We start from the raw sequence: 26801 nt of genomic DNA on the forward strand, positions 1-26801 counted from the left end.
GAAAGAGAGTGAGAGTTGTGAGCAGGAAAAAAGCAGAATAAAAGAAAGAGAAAAAGAAAGAAACTTTGCCGGAAAGAGGAAAAAAGGAGAAAGTAAATGAAGACAGAGAAATAGAAAGGGAAGGTTTTGTCGAAAGAGAAAATGACAAAGAGAAAACCAGAAAAAAAAGAAAGATGATTAAATTGATTTTCTATCTTGATTATGATTGAGTAATGATTAGAATCTTTTTCCTATCTATTGGTTGATAGAAGTTAATTGTTTGGGTCCAAATGGTGAACAATTAACAAATCAACTAAACCAACGAGTCAATTGGTTGATCAGTTCGGTGATTGGTCGACAATTTAATAAATTGTTTCATCGTTTCAACAATTAAATTAACTTTTCACATTTTCAACTATCTAATTGTTCATTTATTTTGTTTACTATTTTATTTATTTAATCATTTGAATTAACTGATTGTCTACCGATTAATTAGTAATCTAAAATCAAAGATCAATTAGTAAATCAACTTGTTATGATTAAATTATCAGATTATTCAATCAGATTGATTATCAAAAGTTAGACTTGAGTTTGTAAATATAATCAATAGTTACCATTGTTTAGATTGTTACAATTTAATCACAATTAAAACTAAACAATTTGAAACTTGAAGTTTAAGATTTGATAATTTTTGAATAATTAGAAGAGGATAATTTATCTTGACTAATTGAGAGTTAATTAAAAGCCACTAATTGCTGACAATCAACACTATTTGGATAGCGAATCCTTGATTGATTTAGTTTACCTTAATCGAGACGAGTAATTGATTGATCTTTTTTTAAATTATGTCTGAAAAGGGAAAAGATCAAGAAAATCGACCAAATCACCAAAGACAATTAAACCTAAACGAAAACAATTAACTGACGATGAGATTAAGAGAAAGATTGTCAAATCAATCGGATTAACGATCTCGGATCAGGACGAGGAAAACTTGGTGATCCATTTGATTGAGGTGGTTCATTCTTCGTGTGGATTAAAGATTACAGAGTCTCCATTCAATTCCCATAAAGATTGTATGTTACGTTATATTCGTGAAGTGTTCAATATTAATCAAAAGGAATTCAAGCAATTAGAACGATCAGTTCTCAATAGAAAGAACAAAAATTTCACTCCCTCGGTTCGATGTTGGATTAAAAGAGCTCACGATTTGCCTTCGACGAGTGCGAACGATTCGGTTAATCCTTATTTCATTGCTTATTTGCTTAATCCGTCGGTCTTGCCACCAACACCGAGATCACCATCAACTTATACAACTAAATTTGTCAAATCAAAAGTGATTAAAAACCAACACAATCCAAGTTGGAATAGTCAAGTAATCGTCCCAGTTAAAGCTGATTTGGTTACATCTAATAGAGGAGTAATTGTTGATATTTGGGATAGTAAATCAGCCTCACTTATCTCAGCAATTAAATCCTTGAAACAATCGCGATCATCGACTAATTGTTTTTATGGTTGGAGAGATTTACTCTCGGTGATTAATTATAAATTGGGTTCTAAATTATCAACCGTTGATCTGAAAATTGGATCAACCTCTTTACCTTTAAACACAATCTCAGCAATTGAAACTCCAGTTTCAACCAATTTAATTGATTCCAGTGGTTATCCTGTTGGTAGGATTGATTTAATTATGGTTTGGGGATCAACCCGATTCGCTGATCCAATTGATAAATTGTCAATGATCCCAATTCATTGTAAAATAATTAGACACTTAATCACTTGGCATTGTCACTCGTTAATCTTTAAATGTAAAGGTAAATCATCAGAATTACCTTATTCATCAATTGATTTTCATTCATTGTTTTATATTCCGGCATCAACGTTACTTAATCAACATCGAATTCAAATCAACATTGGTTATTGGGATAATGTTTTACTCTGTCATTGTGTTGCTGGTGATATGTTAATTGAGCAGATTAAATTGCTTATTCAAGCTAATCAACCGTCAGCCTCATTACTTTTATCAACATCATCACCTAATTCTAGAAAACTGGTTAAGAAAAATCGGCCGGTAGAAGATCAGCTGATGAGATTTTTTTTCGAAGTTTATTAATTTCTTTATTATGTTCAATTGATTCATCTGACCCTAAGCGAAATTATGAAAACTATTTCTCTTTACAATTAAGAGAAATTAACTTCAGCTTAGCCGATGAGATATTTGATTTGTATCGATCAATCATCGCGCCCATGCTGACAAATCTCATTGAGAAACACAAAGATTACGCTAATTATCATGAGGTTATTCAATTGCTACGATTATTTGCTCGATATGAGAGATTATATATTAACCATGGATTTCGATATAAATTTAATCAGTTGTTGTCCAGTGTCGTTCTCGCCTATTTCAATCAGAATGTTGGTTCGTACGTTTCTTGGTCCGTTCTGATAATTGCATTGGAAAACTTTCAGGAAACTATCACTCGTCATTGGTGCCAGTCAATTGCGTCGATTATTGGTTCTTGTGGTCAAATCAAAGTACAACGATTGTTCAATCGATCTGCTGTTCGAGTGATTGAAGATGTAATTAGCGAATGGAGAAAAGAACCAAAGAAAAATCATCTTCGAATGTTGAATGTTTATTTTTTCGTTCGAAGATTAGATCTGCTATTTGGTGGTTGCTTGATCGAAGAGATTAATGAAGGTACTAATATTCCTTTTTCTCCTGATTATGTTCGTCGAATTGAAATAGAAGGACCTAAAAAGATTAAAGAGAAATCCAAAAGTTCAACCGGAGAAATTCCTCTTCTGAGAAATAGCCTATTCACCATTTTGATAAATTCTTTGGGTAAAACTGGAAAATCCAAACAGGTTGATCAGCTGTTTGATGATGATGAAATGTCCTTATTGCTACCGAGCTCGATTGCAGCGATTACTTGTCAAGCAATTAACCAAATACAAGTTAAATCATTCGCCCAAGTAACTATCTCCCCAAGAGATTTGAGGCTGGGACAAGATTTTAGATTTCGAGATCATTGTCTTGGCCTCGGTTTATTGAAAGTGTTTCCCAATAACCTGAAGGATAAATGGTTCGAGATGATGAAAATTCAAGCTCAAGAGATTGTAGATAAATCAATCAACGATGAGCTATCAAGAGATCTTGAAAAACACGGCACTAAAGTGGTGAGTCTTCAATACGAATTCTGGACGAATCGATTGATTGTTGCCTTAGAATTCAATCAATCAGACCATTTCATGAATTTCTGATCAATTATTTTTCTCATTTCAGGGGAATCAATTGAATCGATTCTTCTACGATACTTTAGCATGTACAATATATTTTTTCGTCACACTGGAAGATTGGTGCGAAGAATCAATGGATAAATCGATAAGGTTATTATTCAACTCGATCGATTCTTTTGCTTCCAAACTGACCAGTTCATCTTTAGCGAATGTACTTTCATCTTCGTCTGAGCAATTAAATACATTTCGTTTAATACGAACTATCAATGGACTGTCCATTCTACGATGTAGATATTTGCAAAAGCTTCTGATCGAAATATTGACTGATCGTAAATCGGAAGAGGTTTGGAATTGTTATTGGACCTTTTTCGACCTTGAGACAGTTACTTTCGATGATAAAATTCAACCGGAAACTGAATTAATCAATAAACTATCTGCCAAGAATTTAGATCGAGTGGTTGTCCAGCGTTTAATGGCCACACTGGTCATTATTGAGAGCATTTGTTTTGATATTAATCGACATGAAGATTTACTGATTGATAAAGTTAGTGAGATCTTTTTGAAACATCATCTCTCAATGACCAGGGAAGTTATTGAATCAGCTGATAGAGAACCATCATCCCAACATGATCAGCATGATTATCAAGAATTAATCAACACTTTCCATGATGATTCGGTCAGAATCATTTCACTTTTGAATTCTGACGATGTTAAATTTAACCTTTTACTCGACATGAGACATAAACTGATGATCTGGTTGCCGATCATGATTCGGTCACTTTCCGAGGCTTACGAACGAGAGAAAAAGTCGAATAAAGGTCAAAGTGTCGTCACGAGAGTTCAGATAATTAAACTGTCCATCATTGGCGAAGAATTCCTATCAAAACTTGGAGAATTAGCTCGGTCGATGAAAAGTCAGAAGAAAAATAGTATCAGTTCACTTCTGAGTAAACTCAGTTTCTCACTCGATTTAACTTCCATTGCCTCGAGTGTTCTCGGTGAAAAACTGGACAAATCGAAAATTCCGAGTTCGCTTTTAGAACGATCAGATTCTTCGGGAAAACGATCACAGTCGAAAGGTCGATTAAGGCGATGACAAACGAAACATTGACTAACAATAACCACTGGCACTTCACCGGCAGTTATTAAGAACCAATCAGCGTTAATTTTTGGTCAAACATGGAAGATGCTCTTGTCGATTACAAGTAAAATCAAGTTTTAATTGTCAAGCTAATCGATTCTTCATCCATGCAATAATCTGTCTTCGAGCCGCCGCCATAAACGAATTCATATTTTTGTTATTTCTCAGAATTTAATTAAAGTTCAAAGTGTTTTCACGAGAATTCAGATAATTAAATTGTCCTTTAATGGTGAAAAATTCTATCGATATTTAGAAAGTTAATTTTTGTATCGTTGATCTTAATTAATGGTTTGACTCAAATTCACTGATTCTCGAGCTGTTTAATCAGCAGCCGAGTCTCAGGCTGAGACTCTCAGCTCAGCTAAAAGTCTGTTGAAAACAAAATTGGTTTTCTGTCATCTTGTTAACTAATTTGTTTACGTTATTTTCGCTTAATTTAATTTCAAAATGTTTCAAATAATTTATAAATGTATTAATGGACGAAGCAGGATAATTAATTACAACAATAAGAATGGTTGTATTGAGGATTTGTACCAAAATTTTGCTTCCAATGAGGTGAGTGTCTGTTATTATTTCTGTCTTTGTTTTGTCTATATTGGCTCATGTACATTACATGTATTAGCTTTTTACTAATTTATTTTTGTTTTTATGTATTTGTTGATTGTAGGGAGTTCCTATTGATTCATTCAAATTGTATTTAAATGGGAAAATACTCACCGAGGCCAAGACTTTGACTGACAATTATCCGAATGGATCTTTGGTTCCTATTACGATGCATCATTTGCTTGTCGGAGGTAAAGGTGGTTTTGGCTCCATGTTGAGAGCTATCGGTGCACAAATTGAGAAGACAACAAACAAGGAGGCTTGTCGTGATTTGAGTGGTCGCCGTTTACGAGATATTAATGCCGAAAAGAGGTTTAAAGAATGGGTTTCGAAGAAAGGAAAGGATGAAGAGGAAAAAGAGAAAAAGAGAAAGGAAAAGCTTGAGAAAATGAAACAAACGCCTAAGATTATGTTCGAAGATCCAAATTACTTCAAGAATAAGGATGAAATTCCCCAGGAAGTGGATGAAGCTTTGGAACATGGACTTAAAAGTGCAAACGCTTCTCAATCATCTGAGAAGCGAAAAGAAACATTCGACAAGGATGTTGCGATTAAGAAACAAAAGAAAAGCCTTTGGCTCGGTGTTGATCTTAGTGAAGATGAAAGTGACGAGGAGGATGATTCGGATTCTGATAAAAAATCCACTGAAAAAAAATCGCAAGGCTTATCTTCAGATTCGGAAAAAGACGAGGCCTCCAGATCAACTTCTTCATCTAATCCTGGTCCATCCTCATCTTGTGAAAACAGTCAACAATCAATTGATTCAGATCAAGTTGTTCCATTACCATCAACATCAAATCAACAAATTTCAACCTTAACCTCATGAATGATATTTTAATTGTAAAAATCAAACTACTACTTACCATTGTATTTACAGTTGATTAAATTTCAAATTCATCCTCTAATCTTAAACTTAAAAAATAACCAAATCAGAGACAAATTAATCATTTTTACGAATCCAATTCCAATCAAAATAGAATCCGAATTGATTTCCAACCGATTAAAAACAAGAATAATTTTCGCTTTAAATTCAATTAGAAAATGATTAAGTTAATCAACGATTGATTCTCGCGCCCACAATCATATGTTTAAGTTTCTTGTTCCTCATCATCTGTTAGTGGAAATTGTTTATTGTGTTTACTCATTAATTGTGTCAGTTTGTCAGATTCATCGTGAGCTCTGTGAGCTTAACAGAATTAAAATTTAATTAGAATTTACTGTCAATTCTTTTCTCCGTCTAATTGTTGAAACAATCATGGACTTGGTCCTTTCCATCTTACATAACGGCAACAGTACACCGACTTCCAACAAACTACCAGCCAACAAAGCGGTTCTGGTTCTTGGCGATAATGAAACGGGGAAAACCTCCCTGATCGCTAAGATCCAAGGAAACGACGACCCTAAGAAAGGTTCTGGCCTTGAGTATCATCATCTGTTGGTTCGTGATGAATATCGAGATGAACAAACCCGATTAAGTGTTTGGGTTCTCGATGGTGATCTTTACCATTCCAATTTGCTTCGGTTTCCTGTTAATGAAGAAAATTTTCCCCACACAACATTGATGTTGGTCGCTTCGATGTCCGAGCCATGGAATATCCTTGATTCTCTTGAGAAATGGGCCAATGTATTCGGGGGCCACATCGAAAGGTTGAACATGAAACCAGAGAAAATGAATGAATATAGAAGATCAGTTGTAAAAAGATATTGTGAATACATTTCTCCGGGTGATGAGATTGAGGGACTTGTATCTGCTCCTAAATCTCGAAGTGAATCAATTAATGAGAAAATGGATCAATCAACTTTGAGTAACAGTGGAATTGGTGAAGAGATTCTCGGAGAAAATGTATTAACCAACAATTTAGGCCTTGATGTGATTGTGGTTATAACCAAAACCGATTACATGTCAGTCTTGGAGAAAGACTATGATTACAAAGAGGAACATTTTGATTTCATCCAACAAGCAGTTCGCAAATTTTGTCTCACATGTAAGTGGAATCGGTACCAATCAGGTGAACTCTAATTGATTACATCGATGTGATTGTTTCTTTCAGATGGAGCGTCTTTGTTTTATGTCTCAGCGAAAGTGAACAAAAATTGTGATTTACTTTACAAGAATCTTGTTCACAGAATTTATGGTTTACCGTTCAAAACTCCGGCCTTGGTGGTGGAAAAAGATGCCGTTTTCATCCCGTCAGGATGGGACAATGAGAAGAAAATTGCGATTCTTTATGAGAATATTCAATCGTGTCTACCTGATGATAACTATAACGACGTAATCATCAAACCAGAGACAAGGCAAACATCTCAAAAAGATAATGAATTAACGGCTGAAGAAGATCAAATGTTCTTATCGAAAATGCAAGTTCAGCTTAACCAGAATGTACCAACGGCGATCACCTCAACACCTCCGTCGCTTAGAACTCCAATGTTACCCAAAACAGGGGAGAGACGAATAACCGGAGCTTCACCTTTACCTGGAGTTCAGGTAATTTCTTATTCTCTGTTATTTAGTTGAACAAATTTCTCTCAACATTTAATTTTTCTCCATTTTTCAGCTCGATGGAACCAAGATTAGTCCCGGCGGAGAAGGAGTTCTTCAGAGTTTCTTCAACAGTCTATTGAATCGTCGATCTGGAGCAGGAATGGGATCACCAGGAAGTCTCACCGCAAGTCCTCAAACACCAGGCCCATCGACCGAAAATAAGCCAAGACCAGATAATATTTAAATGTTCACACAATTAAACATAAAGAAAATAAAAAAAACTCTTTTTTCATCAGGTTTTTTTCCAATTAACTCAATGAGACTTATTGATGATTAACCGGGAGAGTGAAATTCAAAGTCAAAGGTAAAACAATTAATAAATTTATTGACAAATACAACGAAATGTAACTCAAGATGAATTTTAATAGATTTTGATGACAAATGATCCATTTGCAGTTGAAGTTACAAACCTTATTTACATGGTCTTAATTGAAGATAACAACAAATTGGATTCAATAGAATTGAGTTGATTTATCTTGCTTTTTTGAACATTGATCTTTCTTGAGCAATTTCGGACATCAGTTTCTTGACCTTTCGTTTTCGTGCCTCATCCTTGGCGATTGTATCTTTGAGAACAATATCCCTAATGAAGGCACCGTCTTTCCTTAATTCTCTGGCCGCACTCTTGAATTCTCGTTTAACTACTCTTTGCAATTTCTTCTTGTCATCTCTTCGTCGCGAATCTCCAATCCTTGGATCGAGCATTTTCAACATTACTGGTTTTTTCCTCTCAAATGCTAAGAAGTGTAATTGCTTGCTATTATTGAGATTTTCTATCAAACCAAATAATCTTTGGGACATTGGTTCTGTGAATTTCTCTTGTAGATTAACAAGGATCGGCATCATTCTAGAGAAAATGGCCTGAGATGCATCAAGATTTGAATATTTTGCAAAAATCTTTTCAATAAGATTGATAACAGCAGTGAAAATGATGGACTTTCTTTTACTGGAACTACTGATTTCATCTTTGAAAACAGATCGAAATGTAAATTCTGGTAGACAATCGAAATCCATGTCCTCGGTCCAGCACAAAATCTCTGAACTGGCAATTTTTTCAAAAGAAAAAGATGGAATAAAAACTGATGCATAAACAGGTTCGAAAAGTATGAGGATGTTTTGAAGACTTGCGATGATTTCAGGGAAAAAATGATCAGGAAAAGATGAATTAAGTACATCACAAACCAATAAACGTTTAGCAATCTCGTCGATAGAATCATATTTCAAGACTCTTAGAAAATTGATCAGTTTCAACAGCACTTGTTGCTTCAGTTCGACAAAAGTCAACAAAAACATTAAAATTCCAAGAGATTTCAAGGAGCATTTTCGCATCTCTGGAGCTTTAAGTAAATTAAAGGCTTTTTTAACCACAGTTGAGTTCAGTCTTTTCACTTCTATTGACAATAAATTGTCGATTTGTTTTAAAATTATGTCTACATCATCTGTTGTCATAATAGTCTGTAGATAATCAATGATTAGCACGTTGGGACTTGGTGTTTTATCTGCTTCTTTCACTCCTTCACATGTTAATTTAACAGTGGAAACAGTAGCTTTTTGGTCATCACTTCCAAACATTAATTGGTTTAGGAAAATATCATAATCCTCAGTTTCTCCCATATTTGATTCATCTTTGGCTCCTTTATGTTTAATCAAATTTCTTATGGTTGACCAATTCTTGTCAAGTTCTTCTGTAAGTTTAATATTCTCTTCTTTTTCCAATTGTTTCTGTCTTTTATCCACCATAACTTGTTGAAGAAAATCCTCTGAAGATAAAGGAGCACCAGATTCTCCACCACCGAAATGAGCAACTTCAACATAATCTCCTCTTCTAAGTAAATCAAATTCTTCATCATCATCGTCATCTATTGAGAAAAGAAAACACATAAAGATTAATAATCATTGAAAACAACTAATCAAATTAGAATCAAACCTTTAACTGGCTGATTAAGCCTTTCATCGTCAAGTTGTTCCCCTTTGTGAGTTAGATTGGTTTCCCTTTGACCATCAATTGCTACATTCTGATACAATTTAGCTTTTCTCGATGTCAAACCTCCACGTTGGTCTATCACACCTTTGCCAGATTTATTAAGATTCCTAAATTCTGGTAATAAGGTTTCTCTCCTTTTCTTAATTCCAGCATGACGAGACTGAAGCGGTTTTCCAACCTCCCATTTCATAACACGCCGACCTAAAATCTTATGTTTCTGTCGATTAATCCGGACGTCGAATGGATTAACAGCCTCATCAGGCTTTTTCTTCTTTACATCTCTATTCTTCATGATACACAATAGAAATCAAAGTCAATCAAAAGAAAAAGAAAACTGGACAATTAAATAAAAGAAAAAAAAACAATTAACAATCAGTCACAAAAATTAAACTTCTAACACGAGATTTAAATGCAAACATGTTTCTGGAAACGTGAAAACAGATGGAGACAAAAAAGCGGCAATTTCGAACAAAAACTCATACCTGATTTCTATTCCAATGAAAACTGATAATATGAACACTTTTACTTTGATCAATTAGTGATTGAAATTGAACTCAAATTGTTTCTCAAATTGAAACAAACAATCAATGTTTTGTTCATTGATTGTTTTGCTCATTTATCATTTCCGATATTCAAGTATCATATCGGTATCAGCTGTTCACGCTGAGTTTGTACGTAGAATACTAGACTCGATATTGTATCCATATTAGAATATCCATTGGTTTGTGATGCAACTTAACCACATGTTTAAATTTGTATTTAATTTACATTTTGTTTATTTAATTGTTGACATTGTTTTGAATCGAAACTTTTGATTTGAAGTAGATATGTTTTCTTCAATTTCACCGGTGATTAGATTGAATTGTTCTAATAAATGTTCAGTTCGGTGGCTTTACAAGCGAAGACAAAAAGCTTGGACAATGACAATGGACGATTTTTTGAAAGAAAAACAAGATTTGCCAATTTTCCAATTTAAATCCGAAGAAAAGTCCCAATTGCATGACAGAATTTTTACTTGGGGATTTGGTAAAACTGGGGCTCTTGGAATACCTTCATTCACTGGCGATTCAAAGAAAACAATTTGTGCAACACCTCGTAAATTAAGCATCTTTGGTTCTTGTAAAGTGAAAGATATCGCCTGTGGCCATGGATTCACTGTCTTTGCGGCCGAGGCTCAATCTTGTCAAACTCAATTGTTTGGATGTGGTGTCAACACTGACAATCAAATTGGTTATCACTTAATGAGCTGTAAGGAGTTGGTGCTCATCACTAAACCAGCGGCCATTAATTTTCCAGCTAATACAGTTGATCTGAAGGTAAAGCAAGTTGCATGTGGAAGAGCTCATACGATAGTTTTAATGAATAATAATAATCGTAAGTATTTACTTTGATCTGATTATTGATTCGACTGATTAATATGATGAATTTAATTTCATTTTATTTAGTTTATAGCTTTGGAAACAATTCTTATGGTCAGTGTGGTGTTCCGATTAAGGATAAGACGAGAAACCGTTTTTCTCATATCAATGAAATAAAAGGGATACCTGGTCAAGTCGAAAAGGTTGCGTCAAGTGATTAGTTGAGAAGCAAAATCGTATTAATTTTTAATTAATTGATTGTTAGGTTGTTTGTGGTCAAGATCATACACTTTTCCTATTGAAATCTGGAGAGGTTTATGCTTGTGGTTGGAGTGCCGATGGTCAGACAGGAACGGGCTATCGAAGTGTCTCTACGCCAACTAAAGTTTGCGGGGACATTGAGGGTGAAAAGATTGTCGAAATATCAAGTTTTGCCGATGGAACATTGGCCTGCAGTGGTAAGAATTAGAACTTACTTTAAATTGATAATTTCGCTTCATAATCTGTTTTCTTTTTTCTAGATAAAGGTGATCTTTTCTGCTGGGGTAGTTCAGAATATGCTCAATTCCGCCTGATTACTGACGATTATCAGGTCAATGTTCCGAAAAGGTTACCAGTTTCTGTTGGAAAAGTCGTTAAAGTTGCAGCGGGAGGAAGTATTTGTGGTCTAATCAATGGTTAGTCAACATTGAGAATAACTTTAATGCATTAATTACTAATTGATACTTTGTCGAATTGCAAATTTCTAGATAAAGGTCAAGTCTATGTTTGGGGATTCGGATTGTTAGGCCAAGGCCCGAATGTTCATGATTCATCGATTCCTCTTCTTCTCCCCGAGCCTCTTTTCGGTTGTAATGACGTGAATCCCGACATCAAAGTGATCTCTCTAGTCGCTGGTTTTAGTCGCTGGGCAGCAATTAATAGTAAGTATATTGTTAATTTTCATTAGATTGTTGATTCCAAAGTTCTATCTACTTAGATTGATTATTGTTCTAAATTTTTATTTCTAGGTAACGGTGATCTCTTTTGTTGGGGCAAAAATCGTTCTGGCTGTTTAGGATTCAAAGATAAAAACGATCGTTATTTCCCAATGAGAGTAAGTCAGATAATTAATCATAAGCGACAATCTAATTTTGATTTTATCTCAATTCTCAGATCAATCTACCGGTCAATGTAAGGAAAGTTTGCCTTGGACCAGACCACACAGCGATTATTGGCCGAACGATCATCTAGTATTCTGACCATAAAAGTTTATATTGTAAATATTTTTGTAACATTAGATATTAGTGTATAAATTATAGTTTCGACATTTATTTTTGGTCTTTCGGTTCAATTTTTAAGAGTTGAAGTGGAATATCTGGTTCGTTTGGTTTATATCAAAGTTAATTCCTCAAGTCGTTTATTTACATTTCCAAAAAATGAGATTGTGATGGTTGGTTTGTCCTTAAAATGATTAAGTTCGCAAAAAAGATTTAAGCTTTTTCCATTGATGGTCCTGGTGCACCTTCAATTTTCTTAGCAATGTATTTACCGAATCCACCTCTACCTGGATCATAGTCAGTTCGATATTCATCCCTAACTTGACCACCAGCTTTACCTCGTCCATATTGTCGCCCTTCAATAAAACCCGCGTCCCAATCAGTTCGGATGATACGTTCATCTAAACGAGTCCCTCCAATATAACGAATAGCATTGTGAGCATCTTCTCTGTCATAATATCTGAAGGTAAAATGAGGAAATAATTAATGTCGGATAACTTGTTAGGTTGACATGAATTTAAGAATAAGGTACTTACTCAATGAAACAGAATCCACAAGGTGTCTTAGTGACACGATTTAGTCCAAGAATTACTCTTTTCAAATCTCCACATTTTCCAAACAATTCATAGATTTGCTCTTCTTTGGTGTGGAAAGAGAGATTACCAACATAAAGTGTAGTCGAATTAGCCAATCGTTGCTCATAATCATCACGAGAACCCTAAAAGAAGATAAAATTACCCAAGACATAGAAGAGACAATTAACATGGAAATCAACTAAATTAACTAAAAGTAAAAAAAATGAATTACAGAAATAAAAATTTACCTCAAATTTATGATCCCGATAACCAGTCATGTTGTGGGTAAGTTGGAGATACTATAAGATGTCAATTGTATTTAATGGAACAAGACACTGCCAATAATCCGAATTCAGTTAGTTAAATTAAATCCATTAACAATTAAACAGCTAAAACACAAAAAAATTAACTCAACAATTAAGTGATTTGAAGGACCGAATCTGCTTTTCAAACTTAATTTTATTGGACCCATAGGTTAACTATTACAGTTGTCATATGACTGAGCAGTTCGTTTGCTGCCCTCTTTCGGTCATTTAAACAACCGTTTCTATGAGTGATATAAAAATTTTCTCCATTACATTTAATTTGTTTATGATTTTCTTCAATGTGTCAACATCTTCCTTCTTCCAGTCCTTTACATATTTATTTCTAATTGTTATCAATTCGGGAAATTCTTGTTCAATTTTTGTGCATCCGTTCATAATGTGATCTAGGTCCATTTCTTTTCCACAGCATTTTGGTAATTTGTAATGTCGTGCCAAGTTATTTACTGTATTTACTATCTGAGGTGGTAAGTATTCCAATATGTCAAGTTTCAGCGATTTTAATGTAGAGTTAGATTGTTCATAAATTCTTTTCCACATCTTCTTTTCTTTCATTTTCAATATTCTATTTTGTTCCATTAGGTTGGGTGGCTTCTCAAGTAAGGGTATTTCCAAACTGATGTCCCCTTCCCAGTCTCTCTGTTCATTCCATTTGAACTGCCAATTTCCTGGTGTTATCATCAATCTCCTGATCGCTCTGGCATAAGTCGATGAGCCCATCATATATTGAGTTGCATGTTGGTCCAGTTCTATCGTGTACGATCCATTTCCATACATCAGTATTATCATCTGTAATGCGATTACGCTTAGTTCATACTCCGTTGTCTTACCCGGTACCAATAGTGATAGTTTGTTTATATTCTGTGTTGATATTATTTGTATGTTTATCTTTGTCCCTCCTTCAGTTCTGGCAGGTTTGTACGCGACAATTGTGTTTGAAGTTCCAAATTTCTCCATTACTGTTGATATCGGCGTCCATTTATCTACAATCCATCTCTTTCCTTCTATTTTCCCTTCTAATTCATATTTTCTTTTTTCTCTTATCATGCAGAATTTCACTATCATATTTGGTACTTTCCACAGCACCAGATATGACCACTTCGTGTTGTTTTTTCTTTCAATGAATTTGTTGAATATTGATCCAACCAGTTCAATTAAATATGGTATCTCAATTTCTCCTTTCGTGATCGCTTGTGGGATGAACTGGTACATCTTCGGCCATACGAACGAGTTGAACAATAGCATTTGTGTCTTTTTCGGTAATTTGCTAATCTTCGACCAGTTGTGGTTCCATAACGGAAGAATTTCTTGAGCGTAACACTTTTCCATTTGTTCTTTCATTGATCTTTTCGTTGTCGCTGTTCTTGTGAATCTAAAGCCTAATATTTTCCTTTCTTTTTTGTCTCCGGGAAATATGACTTCGGTCTTACCCTCATTTATTTTCAGATTAATCATCTCCAGTCCAGTTTTAATCTCTTCTATTGCCGTTATCACAGTCCATCGCGAGTCTGGTGGTATTATTATCATCATATCATCGGCGTACGCAATGACTTGTAGGTTCTTCTCCCACCATCTTCTTAAACAAGTGTCAAGTGCCAGTATAAACAGTATCGGCCCAGTAGATAAACCTTGTGAAACTTCAGAGGGACTCTTTTTAAACCATTTTTTGCCGTCTCTGTAAATCGTCATCCAGCAGTTGTTATTTATTGATTTGATTAATTCGATTGTTGAGCGGTCAAGGTATTTCTCCAGCTGACACCAGATCGGGACTAGGCTCACTTCATCAAATGCAGTTCTAATGTCAATCTTTATTATTACTGACTTGTCCAAATTTGGAATCGATTGTACCCTAAGGTAATAATCTTCTCTGCTGGTTAGTCTTCTGAACCCATATTGTGTTCCCGTTAATAAAAAGTCATCTGTGATGTCCATTAGTCTCGCTGAGATGATCTTGTCTATCATCTTCATTAGATAATTTGGTGTCCTTACCATTCGGAGTTTTCCTTCACTTTTCGCAACGAATCCACAGCCTACTGTTGTCATAACGTTTGGTACGTGTGAGACTTTAAATATTTCTTCAATTAACCACATTATAATCTGATAATTCCGTTTTTTGAATTTATTCCATGAATATTTGTTAAAATTGTCAGCCGATAAACTTGATGTCCTAGCTTGAAAGTTCTGGATCATTCGTCTCTCATGTTCATGTAATTTACCTTCAACTGCTACAAATTCATCCTTGTATTTTGGTCTTTCTGTTGTGAAATTTTCCATCCATGAATTGGCACTTGATATTGTCCTTTGATCGTTCCAGTCAATTTTCGATCGCTCTCTTAGTAAGTGTTTCCTTATTATTTCCCACTGTGTTTTCGAGTCTTTACAGTTTCTTAGCATCGATATGATACTAAACTTTTTCATTTTTTTATTAATCTTTCTCGATAGTTCCATTGGTACTGGTAAACCACTTCTAATAATTTTCTTTCGAATGGATAAGAGTCTTTTAAATTGATTCTTTCTCTTCTTCTTTGGATAAACCCAAATACCATGATCATCAGGAAAATGGATTATCTCTCTTGCCACTCTGACGATCGGATGATTTCTATCCCAATTCCTAGGTTCATTTGTGTTAAATCGTGGTGAGTATTTCCATGAACCGATTTTTAGTATTTTGAAACCTCTATTATCTTTTCTTTTTTTTTCCAGCTTAATCAATGATTGAATCGCCAGATGATCCGATTCATTCCTCACATTTACTGTCGATATTATTTCGGTTTCTTGTGGCACAAAAATCATGTCAATTACCCATTCAGTTGTATTGAAAGTCGTCATCATATTTCTTGAGATCGGTTTCAACTTGGCCTGTTTTATCATCGTAATGAGAGCGTCGTAGAAGAATTTTCTTCTTCCTGTTCTCCTGGGATGGATTCTAATTGTTTCTTGCCAAAATTTATCGGATGTGTTCAAATCTCCTGCTAATATGATGTTGTTATCTTTGAATTTTTCTATCAACACTTTGAACGATGTTAGTATGTCATCGAAGTGATTTTTCAGCCATGGACGGATGTATATCACGATCGTCACACTTTTTATTTTTTCCATGTAAACACCTAACACATCACTACTTGGCACTTTTATTAATTTACCATCCAGATCATCAGAGATAATTATTGATATTCCAGGTTTACCAAATATGTTCACATTGTTGACCATTTCCAAAAGCTTATTCAAATTTGGTTCACAAATGGTTGTTATTGATCTTGGCGTTTTCTGAGTATTTTCAATAAGCTCAGTTGTTATGTTCACACGATTATTAGCATTTTGGTGAGTTATTGTTAGCATCGTTTGGTTTTTCAATTACCTTTTTCATCTGATTTTCCCTCTTTTGATTGTTGCTTGGCAACTTGTTTTTATTGTTTTAATTTTTGTGGTTATTTCAAACTTTCTCTTTTATTGAATAGATTACATCATGTCCGAGAACGAGATTCCGGATGATTTCAAATTCGTTTCATTGAATGGTTTCGTACAAAAAAGGGTCTACGAGAAATACCGTTTTAGTGATTTTAATATTGGTGCTAAGTTTCAGTTGATTCGTGAATTTCTGACCATCAACAAATCCATTACAATTGATGATAAGTTTTATTCTAAGTTTACTTGCAATGATGAAAACGTTTTTCTCATCAAATTAATAGTTCGTATCGAGAACGATCTAATCAATGGTATTGGTGTTCATCTTGATTATCGCAAGGCTCATGATATGGCCGCCGATCAGTTAATTCATAAGATAATCTATCATCATGTGGATTTAATAATGGTAAGTTCGTGACATCAGATTGGAAATAGCGAATAATTCTATTTATCTTTTTGTAGCCCAGTTACCTTATGACGCTTCCAAATTGGAGAGGCCATTGCTTCCTGAATTCAGCTATCTTACCTCTATTCCATTGTCAAGTATTCATTCAACAATTATTTGTTTCGTTTCTGAATTGTTCGAGTCTTCTAGGAACTGGTAAGGTTGTTAATCCTCTCAAAAGACGTAATTTGACTTCTGGTAACGAACCTGCCGATTTGTGGATTTGTGCTTTGTATAATTTCCATCGAAAGTTACGGAAAGCCTCTCAGATCGAAGGATTCTCCATCAGAAATATCCCACCTTCTTTGCCTAAAAAATTGTATCCTGATCAAGAGATTGAATTACCTCCAAAACAGCGACCTTTCAATGATATAGATTTGGATAAGCAACAAATGTTGTTGTTACGACATCTGAGCGATTTTTGTAGTGCTGTTTATGAAGAGCCCGGTGGTACTGAACATGAAGCTTATTCTGATCTCATCCGGAAATTAGCCAATAATGACAAAGCCTTTCATCAACGTTTCATGTTTGTTGTCAAGACCTCGTTCATTTGTAAATATTGTCCATCTTTTTCATGTGATATGTCCTACAGTTTCCCTGTACTTTATTTACCCGGACCCAACTGTAAGAGTCTAGGGGTTGTAAAGATTTCTGAGTTAATTAAGAGACCACAGTTTTGGCGTGATTTCATTCCGTTAACTTGTCCAAATATTATAAATGGATCAACATGTGGTGGTGGTTATAAGCGCTTAGAGAATGTAACATTAGTCCAGTTACCTGAATTACTTGCTATTAGTTTACGAGGACCTTTAATGGAGGATATTAATTTTGTGATTGATATCGAGGAGGAATTCGAGCTGATTTTCCAGGATAAGATCATGAAGTATAAGCGAATTGCCTTTAGCAGTGTATTTATGACTTATCAAGATTCTGATAGCGTCTCTAAGGGTTGTCGTTTTCGTGCTCCTGAACCTGGTGATGAGCCTGATTGTTGGCACACTTGTGTCAACATTTTAACAAACAAGGGATTCATTGAGGTTAACAATGGCGACCTTTTTAATCCTGTCCCTGAATTATTGTATCGATACACCGAGGGTTCTTTAGTTTTCTTCCAACTCGAAAAATACACTTGGAGACCAAAATTGCTTGGTTCATGAATTTCTAATTTTTGATTTTATTGTTTAATTGCTTTATGCATATTATTAAATCATTGAAAATACATTTTTCATTTTAAATTGTTTTGCAAATCTTGTTCTTAATCATTTTAGTGACACCAGATAGGGAATAGCTATTACATCATTAAGAAATCATATTCATAATCATAATCGGAAATGCATAATTGTAGCTCTGAAATGTACAATTTACAATCTCTGGTATATGCTTGATGGCCTCTCTTTCCGCAAGTTGGGCATAGAGATTCTTTAGCTGGACATGCTGAGATTAAATGTTGACCTGAGCATTTAATACATCTCAATTGGTTTCGGCATCGTCTTCGAGTGTGCCCAAATTTGTGACATAATCGACATGCTAATATCGGGAAATTGTCTACTACTGAGTGGTAGTTGTAACCAGATGACATTTTTCCATTTAGTTTTATTTCAATTATCGAGCGAATTGCTGGAGAGACTTCCATAATTACACTCCATTTATTTGAATTAAGACCAATCTCATAGTAGTATGTGACTTTGAATTGATTTCGATCTCTGAACCCATTCATGGTCATAATCCGGTTCATATAATCTTCCCAGCTCTCATTTATTGGAGGACGAAGATAGTTTATCTTTATCTGCGGTTTTTTCCATGGTACAATTTCCACATTAACATTTTGTTCTTTGAGTTTTCTGGTCAGATCGGCTCTTTCATTCTCCTGATTGAGAAGAATGACTGAGAAATCTTTCCATGCCATTATCCGAAATGTATAATCTGGTTGAGTCGATGATATTATTTCAGTCAAATAATCAACCGATCTTTCATTCATCGAGCCAAGAACTTTGATTTTGAATACTCGAGTTGATGTGTTCCAAGGCCACCAACTTGCTGGTATTTCCGAGGTTCTCTTCAATAGATTAGACGATCGAATATCTTTTGTTCGTTCTAATTGAACCATTTTGTTCTTCTCCTCTTGTTTCTCTGATTTCTTATTTCTTTTAGATTTTGTCGACTTGTCTTTATCATTTGGGTTAGTTGTTTTTTCTTTATTCGAGTTGATTAACTGGGTATCAACCGTGATAACAGTTTCGGTAGTAGCGGTTTTTTCTTTTACCATCCGAACTTTTAGAGTCTTTTGATACGCTGTCAGTAGCTTTTTAAGCCATTCAACTGATTTGCTGTTGATTTTTTCACCTTGATCATCCACCGGGTCCTCAATTAGTAATTTGATTATCTTCGAGTCTTCATCCAGTTTTTCAATGGGTGAACACGAGAGATATTCAAGCATTTTGGGCATATTGATTTGTGAGTTTTCGAAGAACGATAATATTTTATCTTTCATCTCATTGTATTTTGTTATCATTTCATTTGATGGATTTCTCAACATTGGAAATGTTGGAGAAGCCTATTGTAAAAATCAGAAGATATCGTTTGTATTAGTGTACACATGCTGGTTTTCACATGAGTGTGTATTCACACTTTTTACTAACCTGTTCACTGTTTTTTTGATTTGCCATGTTTCCTTGAGGGTTTATTTACCTTTATGTCACTGATTTTTAATATATTTACTATTTTTAATTGATTTTAATTAGTTTTAATTAGATTCTCTTAAACTCTGAGATTTTCTCAGCTGGAAAACATTTGTTCGTTTCGAATGACATCTACCGGTCATTTTAAGAACATTTAAAATGAAAAATTCGATTAAAATAATTTTAATCCAATTCTAATTATCAAACATTTATTATTATTTTTTTCTCTCCCTTTCAACATTAAACAATCAGCATGTTCATTTCATTATTCTCATATTTTCTTACAATAACTTGAGTAATGATTTACATTAATTTGAGTTTAATTCCCAATTTTTGTTTGTTACATGAGAAACAGATTACAAAATTTAACCAGAATAATGAGCAGACTATTAAGTTTTTGTTTGATTGTTTAAGAAGATGAATTACTTTTACGATGTTTTCTTGGTTTCACTTTTTGAGCTGAATAAGCTTTGTTCACCTGAACAATTCTTGCTTCCCATAAAAGGTTTTGTCTCTGAACAACTTCAGGGTACCTGTAATTTCATGAGTAAAACGTGGGAAAAAAAGTTACAATTAAGGTTCTCGACTAGATATGATTTGTAGATTTAACTCACTTTTCGATGAAATCTGAATCCTTAGGAAGCATAAAAGACCAAAGTTTGTTGTCGTGATTAAATTTTGCAGTTTCTTTCAGAACATGAAGAATTTCATCTGGTGGAACCTAGAAAAATATGTAATTATATTAGTAGAAAAACAATTATATCGATTGTTAAAAGATTAAAAACGAAATTAATTACCGCTGTTGTTTTAATTATCTCTTTTCTACTGACAGAATTTCCCTGAGAAAATGACCATAAAATGAAATCTCTGGCACGTCCAAGAAGCTCAATAGGAATACCAGTGAGTGGACTGGTGGTCGAAGCGCCGTTTTCCTTAGAGTAAAGTACTTCGCTCTTAATTACCCAATTTCCTTGCACAATAACAGCAAATTGCTGAAGATTACGAATTAACAGAACAGGATCCATAACATCAGGTAGAAGATTTTTTAAATCACTAAATGAAACTACTTTTGCTTTCATCATAATCATATGAATCTTATTGCTAAGAGGTACATTCTTCAACTTGGTTAGAGCTGAAAGACAAGTTGTATTGGTCGTTTCATTGATAAATGGCTTGAGACAGTCTTCAATTGAAGAGATTGAATTCTCCAATCCATTGGAATTGTGAGTTTCCTTATCATCGGACATCATAACATCAGGATTATTGTAGCCATTGAAAAATTCATCAGTTGGTTGGTGAAAAATTAAATTTTGCTTCTCTGTCATTGCAGTTGGAGTATCACGAAGACTAACGCTGACATCAGTCCAAGGTTCATTGGCGATTTTTTGTCTAATGAATGAGAATGAAGATTCTCGAGCTTTTTTAAGCCTTTCTTCATCAGGCCTCTCGAATCTCAGTAGAACTTTTTTGGCATCTTCTTCTTTTTTATCATCTCCTTCTCCATTTGAATCAACACCTCCTTTAAAATTTCCAGGAGCTTCTAACTTTGATTTTTTGTCTTTCTTGTCAAAATAATCAAAACTAGGTTTAAATTGTATGACAGAATTAACTGGAGTTAAGTGAATCTCATCAGTACCATGTTTTATTAAGCCAACAGCATATTGTAGATTTGATGGTTTGGCTTCATTTGATTTTAAAATTAACTTATTCATAAAATTGTTTGGGAAAAAAGGTTCATCACTATTGTCTGTAATGTAGGCAATTTGTTCACTTTTACCACGATCAAAGTTTCGACTTTTAGTATCAATTTTCACATCCATCATGAATCTTTTACTCTCCATTTTAACTTTAACACCAAGAAGACTCGCTTTGTCCGTAGAAAGTGGATCAAAACCAGGAGGAAAATTGAAAACATGTAACTTAGAGCTAAGATTAGAAGTCAAGTAAACGTCCATCTAGAGAGAAGGAAAAAGAAAACCACACAAACCAATTAATTAATAGCGAAAAAGAAAACTAAAACAAAAAGAAAAGTTGAAAAACATATGATCTAATGAGGCTAATAAAAATCATCAAAAGAAAAAAACACCAACAGAATGGAAGAAAAAGAAAATAAATTATCTAAAATGAACATTTATCAATCCAAATAGAATGAAATTCTTACCTCTTTAATCACACGATCCTTTACAGGCCGTTTTCTCTTCTCAATTAATTTAGACATTCTTATTAATCGAACTAAAAAACAATAAAAAAAAGAGAAAATTAATCAACAACAATAATCAAAACAAAAGAAGAAAATATTTACAAATGAAAAATCGAAGAAAATCGATTTTTAATCGATGGACCGAAATTCGCCACCTGATGAGGTTACCTGGAGTTCCAATAGATGTCAGTTAGTCTCTTTCTCTGAAGGTGGACACAGGTAAATATTTTTATATTCAATTTGAATTATTAACTGTTGTCCTGCTTAAGTACCACGCCTTAAAGTTTCATCTGAACAATTGTTAACAATTTTCCCTACAATTGTTAATCTGATTAACTAAATGGTTAATTTAGTGACTAATATGTTTACTAGAAATGTCTGTGAACATAAAAATTCAATGTGATTAATTAAAACATCGTAATCATTTACGTTTCTTTATCATCTCTCTTTCATTTTTATTTTCCTATTTTTTGTTTTGTTTTGTTTTGTTTTTCTGGTTTCCTACCAAAAGTGAATAAACCAGCAACTAATATAACATCATCATCATGACTTTATTTAGAATCTCATCTAGTGTGATCTTTACTTTTACTTTTCTTCTTCTATTATGTTGGTTAAATGTTTCAGGTGAAGAAATATTGAATCTCGATGGCCAATCTTTTGTGATTATGAAACTTGAAAGTTCATCATTCCATGATACAATTTCATTAAAATTTACTACAAATTCAGCCAATGGAAATCTCATTTATAGCCGTGGAACTCAAGGAGATATTTTCTCTCTACGAATGCAGGATAATAAGATTGTGTTGTCCCTTAATTTAGGAAATTCTGATCAAATTAACACCATCACTGCCGGTAGCCTATTAGATGACTCAAAAGAGCACAACATACTTATAACCCGAAATAATCGTGATCTCAATTTAACTGTTGATGACCATACAGTTAAGCATAAAATAACTGGCGATTCTGTGAGATTAGATCTTAATGATAAGGTGAGCCAATATTTTACCTTTCTCTCTCAAACTTACCTGGGTATTGAACTTACTCTGATAACTAATCATCTCTTTCTCTTTCCATTATGTTAAATAGTTTTACATTGGTGGATTACCTGCAATCTCAAATTATCATCATGTTGTTAGAGAAAATTTCACTGGATGTATTCGGGATCTTCTTATAAATGATACAAATATTGTCAAAGATTTAACAACAGAAAATTATCTTGATGCCAGCACCAAGCCTGGAAATACTTGTTGGGTAAGATTCTTGTTTAAATTGTTGACAAACTCTGGAAATTATGTCATCTTGAGGTGTGACAATGTTCATCAAGTTTCTCATTGTTCTGGTAAACAATTATATGATCTTATAGAAAATAATTACAAACGATTTTGGTGTCAAGCTTTTATGCTTCATGATTATCAACCTATGATCTATTTGAGGCTTGATATATTTTCATAGATTTTTTATTTCTCCATCAACAACATGAAACTCCTTCGACAGAATCTTAAATTGTCGCTTTGTTTGTTGTTAATAGTGAAAGTTTTTCTTTAATCATGAAGAAAAGTTTGTCGTGGCCACTCAACCATTACTCCGAACTTCAGTAATCATGTTTCATTCAGATAATTTGATTGGGATTGTTTCAGCTCCAATCTCTTCAATCTTCACTATCTATTCCAATTAAGCAATTAGCTATTGGAATCACATTTCTAAATATTGTGTTTCTTTCTTTACAACAATTTTGATACTTGAATACAAATTAATTTCTTTTCCATGTTTCCTTTATCCACAGTTGAAAAATCTTCCATCCATTACATTCCGAGCAACTTCAGCTTACATTAAAGTCGATACACCGATCAATGATGGATTAGATATAAGTTTCGATTTTCGAACCTTCAATGAAGATGGTGTTTTATTGTTCCATCGATTTTCAACCGATGGCTATATTGCTGCTTCTCTTAATAAGAGAAAATTATTGATTAACTTGGAAACACGGGAGACCAATCGTTCAGCTTTACTTCTTGAACCATTCCATAATAAGAATCTAAATAATGGCTTTTGGCATAATTTACAAATCAGTTTTAAAACAAATCAATTGAGAATCATTGTCGATGGTCAAGAGTCTATCACCCGAAGGAAAATGTCAATTCAAAGTGGTCAATATTATGCAATCGGTGGGGGTTGGTTCAATAAGCCTGGTTTCATTGGATGTATTCGTAATCTTAATGTTAGTGATATATTGATTGCTCTTGATGAATTGACTCCAGATCGCATAATATCAACTTATCCTAGTGATGTGTTTCAAAATGCTTGTAAAATGGTTGATCGGTGTCATCAGAATCCTTGTGAACACAATGGTATCTGTAGACAAGATCACGAATCTTTTACATGTGACTGTACAAATACTGGTTATACTGGTGCCGTTTGTCATGTTCCTGCTTACTCATTGTCCTGTGATGCCTATCGAATTGAACATCCCGTCCAACAGAAACAAAGTATTATGATTGATGTTGATGGTAGTGGTCCTTTAGAACCATTCCAAGTAACTTGTCAATTTCATGGTGATCGAACTCAAACCTTCCTTCATCACCGAAACGAAGCTCCAACTGAGGTTACTGATTACGAAGAGCCCGGATCATATCAACAAAATATGATTTACAGTGCTGATTTTGACCAGATCACCGTTTTAGTGAACAAATCGTATACATGCAAACAATTTATTAAATATGAATGTAAAAATGCGCGTCTTTTCAACACCCCGTATACTTTACAGAAACATTTTAAACCATTCACTTGGTGGATGAGTAGAAACAACCAGAAAATGTCTCATTGGGGAGGGTCACTTCCGGAATCTCGTAAATGTAAATGTGGACTTTTTGGTAACTGTCGAGATCCTTCCAAATGGTGTAACTGTGACTCGATGGGTAGTCACGAATGGGGAGTTGATGAAGGAGATTTAACAGATAAAGAATTTCTGCCAATTCGATCAATTCGTGTTGGTGATACAATCAAAGCGACACCAGAGAAAAGAGCTCGATTTACAATTGGACCTTTAATATGTGAAGGTGATCAAATGTTTGACAATGTTGTTACTTTCAGACAACATGACAGTATCATTCCTGTTCCCATTGGGGAAATTGGTTTCTCATGGGACATTTATCTACAATTCAAGACCACAGTTGAATATGGTGTTCTTTTGCACGCTCGAGGTCCAACTGATTTTATCAAATTGACAATCATCTCATCAAAGGCAATACAATTTGTCTTAGATTGTGGCTCAGGTAGTCAAAAGATTGAGGCTGAAACTCCTTACAAATTAAGTGACGACAATTGGCATTCAGTTTTAGTCGAATGGAATCAAAAAGAGGCCACTCTTTCGATCGACGGAAAATTGATGCACAAAGTGACCAATAGTATGACCAAACCCAGACCCATGGAGTTGAAATCGCCTTTGATTGTCGGTGCTTCTGTTGAAGAGAAAGAAGGTTACCTGGGATGTTTACGTGCCCTTTCAATCAGTGGTCAATTCGTTGACCTTGCAAGAATTGCCAAAGAAGGTGACTCAGGAAGATCCTTATATGGTATAACTCCAGGCTGTGTTGGAAAATGTCAATCAAGTCCATGTTTAAACAACGGAACCTGTTATGAAAGATATTCTAGTTACAGTTGTGACTGCCAATGGACAGCATTCAAAGGCAGAATCTGTGCCGATGAGTTTGGTGTTAATCTTAAAAGTGACAATTTTATCAAGTATGATTTTGAGACGACACTTTCAACTTTGGAAGAGTTCATTAGAGTTGGTTTTACAACAACCGAAAACAAAGGTCTTATTCTTGGCGTTTCATCTTATTCTGGTGAATATCTCAATCTAATGATGTCAACCAGTGGTCATCTCCGACTCGTATTTGATTTTGGCTTTGAAAGACAAGAATTGATTATTAAAAATGAAAACTTTGCCCTTGGCCAACATCACGATGTGATAATTAAAAGATCTGATCTTGGAAGACGAATAACAATTATGGTTGATGGATACGAACCAATTGTTTATACTTTCAACATTGCCGATAAAGCTGACGCTCAGTTTAATCGTTTGAAGAGTATTTATGTTGGTCGAAATGAAACTATGTCCACGGGCGATGGTTTCGTCGGTTGTATTAGTCGAGTCTCATTCGACGATCATTTCCCATTGAAGAGACTTTTCCAACAAGATCGTCGATCAAATGTTTATGCCTATCCTGATCTCGATTCAGTTCGTGAGGACTCTTGTGGAATCGAATCAGTTACTCATCCACCAGAGGAGCTTGAAACTCGTCCCCCACCATTAGGCTCTCGAAGTGCAGCTCAAGGCGATTCAGGGCCAGTCATTGCAATCGTTGGTGTAATTGTTACCTTAATTGTTGTAATTGTTGTATTAGCCTTAATGTTTAGTGGCCGATTCATGGCACATCATAAGGGCGACTATGTAACGCACGAAGATAAAGGAGCAAGAGATGCTCTGGATCCCGACATGGCCGTTGTTATCGGCAAAACTGGACCTGATATAACAAAAAAGAAAGAATATTTCATTTAGACACATAACAATTAATTATTAATCATCATTAAGTCCATGATCTTTTTCATCTCAACTTTCCTTATCCTTTTCCCATATTTCTCATCACCATTTTGCACTTAATTATCTCCCTAATTTTTTGACGTACCAATTAGTGGTACATTGTTAATATTACCGATTATTGTGTCGAGTTGATTTGATTGTTTCTTTTGATTACAAACAACTCGCAGCTTTTTAATCAATGTTTTGTGACATATCTATTTTTTGCCAAACCCTCACCGCCCAAACACCCACTACTAATTACAACTCCGTCCAAACTAAACCTATTATGCTGAATTAGCATCAATAAGAATTACGGTAAACAAAAACAAAGCAATCAAAGTCCAATCAAGCATCAAAAACACGCATATGAACACTAATTGGAAGCAATTAAGAAACAAATCAACAACTAAACACATTTTCACTCAATCTCACAACTCATAATTTTTTATACTTGAATAAAATTTTGTTATTTAACTTCAAATAAAATGTT

The 26801-nt window shown here is 34.4% G+C and overlaps 8 protein-coding genes across 9 annotated transcripts; 5 read left to right on the forward strand and 3 right to left on the reverse strand.

The window, feature by feature from the left end:
- Positions 1-212: 212 nt before the first annotated feature.
- On the forward strand, positions 213-4630 carry LOC128385666 (uncharacterized). The gene is made up of 4 exons (XM_053344553.1): positions 213-240; positions 837-1980; positions 2052-3156; positions 3263-4630. Exons 1-4 carry the CDS (start codon positions 213-215, stop codon positions 4310-4312), a joined length of 3327 nt encoding a protein of 1108 aa, XP_053200528.1. The 3' UTR covers positions 4313-4630.
- Positions 4631-4723: 93 nt separating this feature from the next.
- LOC128385750 (splicing regulator SDE2-like) lies at positions 4724-5865 on the forward strand. Its single transcript, XM_053344660.1, has 2 exons — positions 4724-4912; positions 5025-5865. The coding sequence occupies exons 1-2, from the start codon at positions 4805-4807 to the stop codon at positions 5784-5786; spliced, it is 870 nt and encodes a 289-aa protein (XP_053200635.1). The 5' UTR covers positions 4724-4804; the 3' UTR covers positions 5787-5865.
- Positions 5866-6080: 215 nt separating this feature from the next.
- Positions 6081-7754, forward strand: LOC128385749 (cytoplasmic dynein 1 light intermediate chain 1-like). The gene is made up of 3 exons (XM_053344659.1): positions 6081-6945; positions 7012-7445; positions 7516-7754. Exons 1-3 carry the CDS (start codon positions 6216-6218, stop codon positions 7684-7686), a joined length of 1335 nt encoding a protein of 444 aa, XP_053200634.1. The 5' UTR covers positions 6081-6215; the 3' UTR covers positions 7687-7754.
- Positions 7755-7807: 53 nt separating this feature from the next.
- On the reverse strand, positions 7808-10077 carry LOC128385746 (nucleolar protein 14-like). 2 transcript variants are annotated; one of them, XM_053344655.1, is made up of 3 exons: positions 9969-10077; positions 9430-9820; positions 7808-9361 (listed from the first exon to the last, which is right to left on the reverse strand). In XM_053344655.1, exons 2-3 carry the CDS (start codon positions 9776-9778, stop codon positions 7974-7976), a joined length of 1737 nt encoding a protein of 578 aa, XP_053200630.1. In that variant the 5' UTR covers positions 9779-9820; positions 9969-10077; the 3' UTR covers positions 7808-7973. The 2 variants fall into 2 exon arrangements, with proteins under 2 accessions (XP_053200630.1, XP_053200629.1); XM_053344654.1 differs by lacking the exon at positions 9969-10077 and having other exon boundaries at positions 9430-9894.
- Positions 10078-10200: 123 nt separating this feature from the next.
- LOC128385748 (RCC1-like G exchanging factor-like protein) lies at positions 10201-12157 on the forward strand. Its single transcript, XM_053344657.1, has 7 exons — positions 10201-10860; positions 10932-11047; positions 11110-11302; positions 11366-11521; positions 11594-11767; positions 11855-11940; positions 12000-12157. The coding sequence occupies exons 1-7, from the start codon at positions 10314-10316 to the stop codon at positions 12075-12077; spliced, it is 1350 nt and encodes a 449-aa protein (XP_053200632.1). The 5' UTR covers positions 10201-10313; the 3' UTR covers positions 12078-12157.
- On the reverse strand, positions 12128-13126 carry LOC128385751 (nuclear cap-binding protein subunit 2-like). Its single transcript, XM_053344661.1, has 3 exons — positions 12927-13126; positions 12640-12821; positions 12128-12563 (listed from the first exon to the last, which is right to left on the reverse strand). The coding sequence occupies exons 1-3, from the start codon at positions 12954-12956 to the stop codon at positions 12317-12319; spliced, it is 459 nt and encodes a 152-aa protein (XP_053200636.1). The 5' UTR covers positions 12957-13126; the 3' UTR covers positions 12128-12316.
- Positions 13127-19710: 6584 nt separating this feature from the next.
- LOC128385747 (DNA-directed RNA polymerase III subunit RPC5-like) lies at positions 19711-21832 on the reverse strand. The gene is made up of 4 exons (XM_053344656.1): positions 21691-21832; positions 20327-21484; positions 20144-20250; positions 19711-20062 (listed from the first exon to the last, which is right to left on the reverse strand). Exons 1-4 carry the CDS (start codon positions 21745-21747, stop codon positions 19939-19941), a joined length of 1446 nt encoding a protein of 481 aa, XP_053200631.1. The 5' UTR covers positions 21748-21832; the 3' UTR covers positions 19711-19938.
- A 91-nt stretch (positions 21833-21923) lies between these two features.
- Positions 21924-26797, forward strand: LOC128385741 (neurexin-4-like). The gene is made up of 3 exons (XM_053344644.1): positions 21924-22718; positions 22816-22980; positions 23513-26797. The coding sequence occupies exons 1-3, from the start codon at positions 22275-22277 to the stop codon at positions 26288-26290; spliced, it is 3387 nt and encodes a 1128-aa protein (XP_053200619.1). The 5' UTR covers positions 21924-22274; the 3' UTR covers positions 26291-26797.
- The last annotated feature ends 4 nt before the right edge of the window (positions 26798-26801 follow it).

Source organism: Panonychus citri, unplaced genomic scaffold, assembly GCF_014898815.1.
Source record: "Panonychus citri isolate SS breed McGregor unplaced genomic scaffold, ASM1489881v1 Contig00050, whole genome shotgun sequence".
NCBI classification, from domain to species: Eukaryota; Metazoa; Arthropoda; class Arachnida; order Trombidiformes; family Tetranychidae; genus Panonychus; species Panonychus citri.

Bases quoted from the DNA above. Each gene is read 5' to 3' on its own strand.
- LOC128385666 (XM_053344553.1), top strand. From the start codon at position 213: ATGATTAGAATCTTTTTCCTATCTATTG. The intron at 1,981-2,051 runs GTCAGCCTCATT...ATCGGCCGGTAG, and splicing joins CTTATTCAAGCTAATCAACC to AAGATCAGCTGATGAGATTT. The intron at 3,157-3,262 runs GTGAGTCTTCAA...TTCTCATTTCAG, and splicing joins AAAAACACGGCACTAAAGTG to GGGAATCAATTGAATCGATT.
- LOC128385750 (XM_053344660.1), top strand. From the start codon at position 4,805: ATGTTTCAAATAATTTATAAATGTATTAATGGACGAAGCAGGATAATT. The intron at 4,913-5,024 runs GTGAGTGTCTGT...TGTTGATTGTAG, and splicing joins AAAATTTTGCTTCCAATGAG to GGAGTTCCTATTGATTCATT.
- LOC128385749 (XM_053344659.1), top strand. From the start codon at position 6,216: ATGGACTTGGTCCTTTCCATCTTACATAACGGCAACAGTACACCGACT. The intron at 6,946-7,011 runs GTAAGTGGAATC...TGTTTCTTTCAG, and splicing joins TCGCAAATTTTGTCTCACAT to ATGGAGCGTCTTTGTTTTAT. The intron at 7,446-7,515 runs GTAATTTCTTAT...TCCATTTTTCAG, and splicing joins CACCTTTACCTGGAGTTCAG to CTCGATGGAACCAAGATTAG.
- LOC128385746 (XM_053344655.1), bottom strand. From the start codon at position 9,778: ATGAAGAATAGAGATGTAAAGAAGAAAAAGCCTGATGAGGCTGTTAAT. The intron at 9,362-9,429 runs GTTTGATTCTAA...TTTTCTCAATAG, and splicing joins GCTTAATCAGCCAGTTAAAG to ATGACGATGATGATGAAGAA.
- LOC128385748 (XM_053344657.1), top strand. From the start codon at position 10,314: ATGTTTTCTTCAATTTCACCGGTGATTAGATTGAATTGTTCTAATAAA. The intron at 11,522-11,593 runs GTTAGTCAACAT...GCAAATTTCTAG, and splicing joins TATTTGTGGTCTAATCAATG to ATAAAGGTCAAGTCTATGTT. The intron at 11,768-11,854 runs GTAAGTATATTG...TTTTATTTCTAG, and splicing joins TCGCTGGGCAGCAATTAATA to GTAACGGTGATCTCTTTTGT.
- LOC128385751 (XM_053344661.1), bottom strand. From the start codon at position 12,956: ATGACTGGTTATCGGGATCATAAATTTGAG. The intron at 12,822-12,926 runs GTAAATTTTTAT...ATCTTCTTTTAG, and splicing joins ATCGGGATCATAAATTTGAG to GGTTCTCGTGATGATTATGA. The intron at 12,564-12,639 runs GTAAGTACCTTA...TTTTACCTTCAG, and splicing joins TGTGGATTCTGTTTCATTGA to ATATTATGACAGAGAAGATG.
- LOC128385747 (XM_053344656.1), bottom strand. From the start codon at position 21,747: ATGTCTAAATTAATTGAGAAGAGAAAACGGCCTGTAAAGGATCGTGTG. The intron at 20,251-20,326 runs GTAATTAATTTC...ATATTTTTCTAG, and splicing joins AGATAATTAAAACAACAGCG to GTTCCACCAGATGAAATTCT. The intron at 20,063-20,143 runs GTGAGTTAAATC...ATGAAATTACAG, and splicing joins GATTCAGATTTCATCGAAAA to GTACCCTGAAGTTGTTCAGA.
- LOC128385741 (XM_053344644.1), top strand. From the start codon at position 22,275: ATGACTTTATTTAGAATCTCATCTAGTGTGATCTTTACTTTTACTTTT. The intron at 22,719-22,815 runs GTGAGCCAATAT...TATGTTAAATAG, and splicing joins GATTAGATCTTAATGATAAG to TTTTACATTGGTGGATTACC. The intron at 22,981-23,512 runs GTAAGATTCTTG...CTTTATCCACAG, and splicing joins AGCCTGGAAATACTTGTTGG to TTGAAAAATCTTCCATCCAT.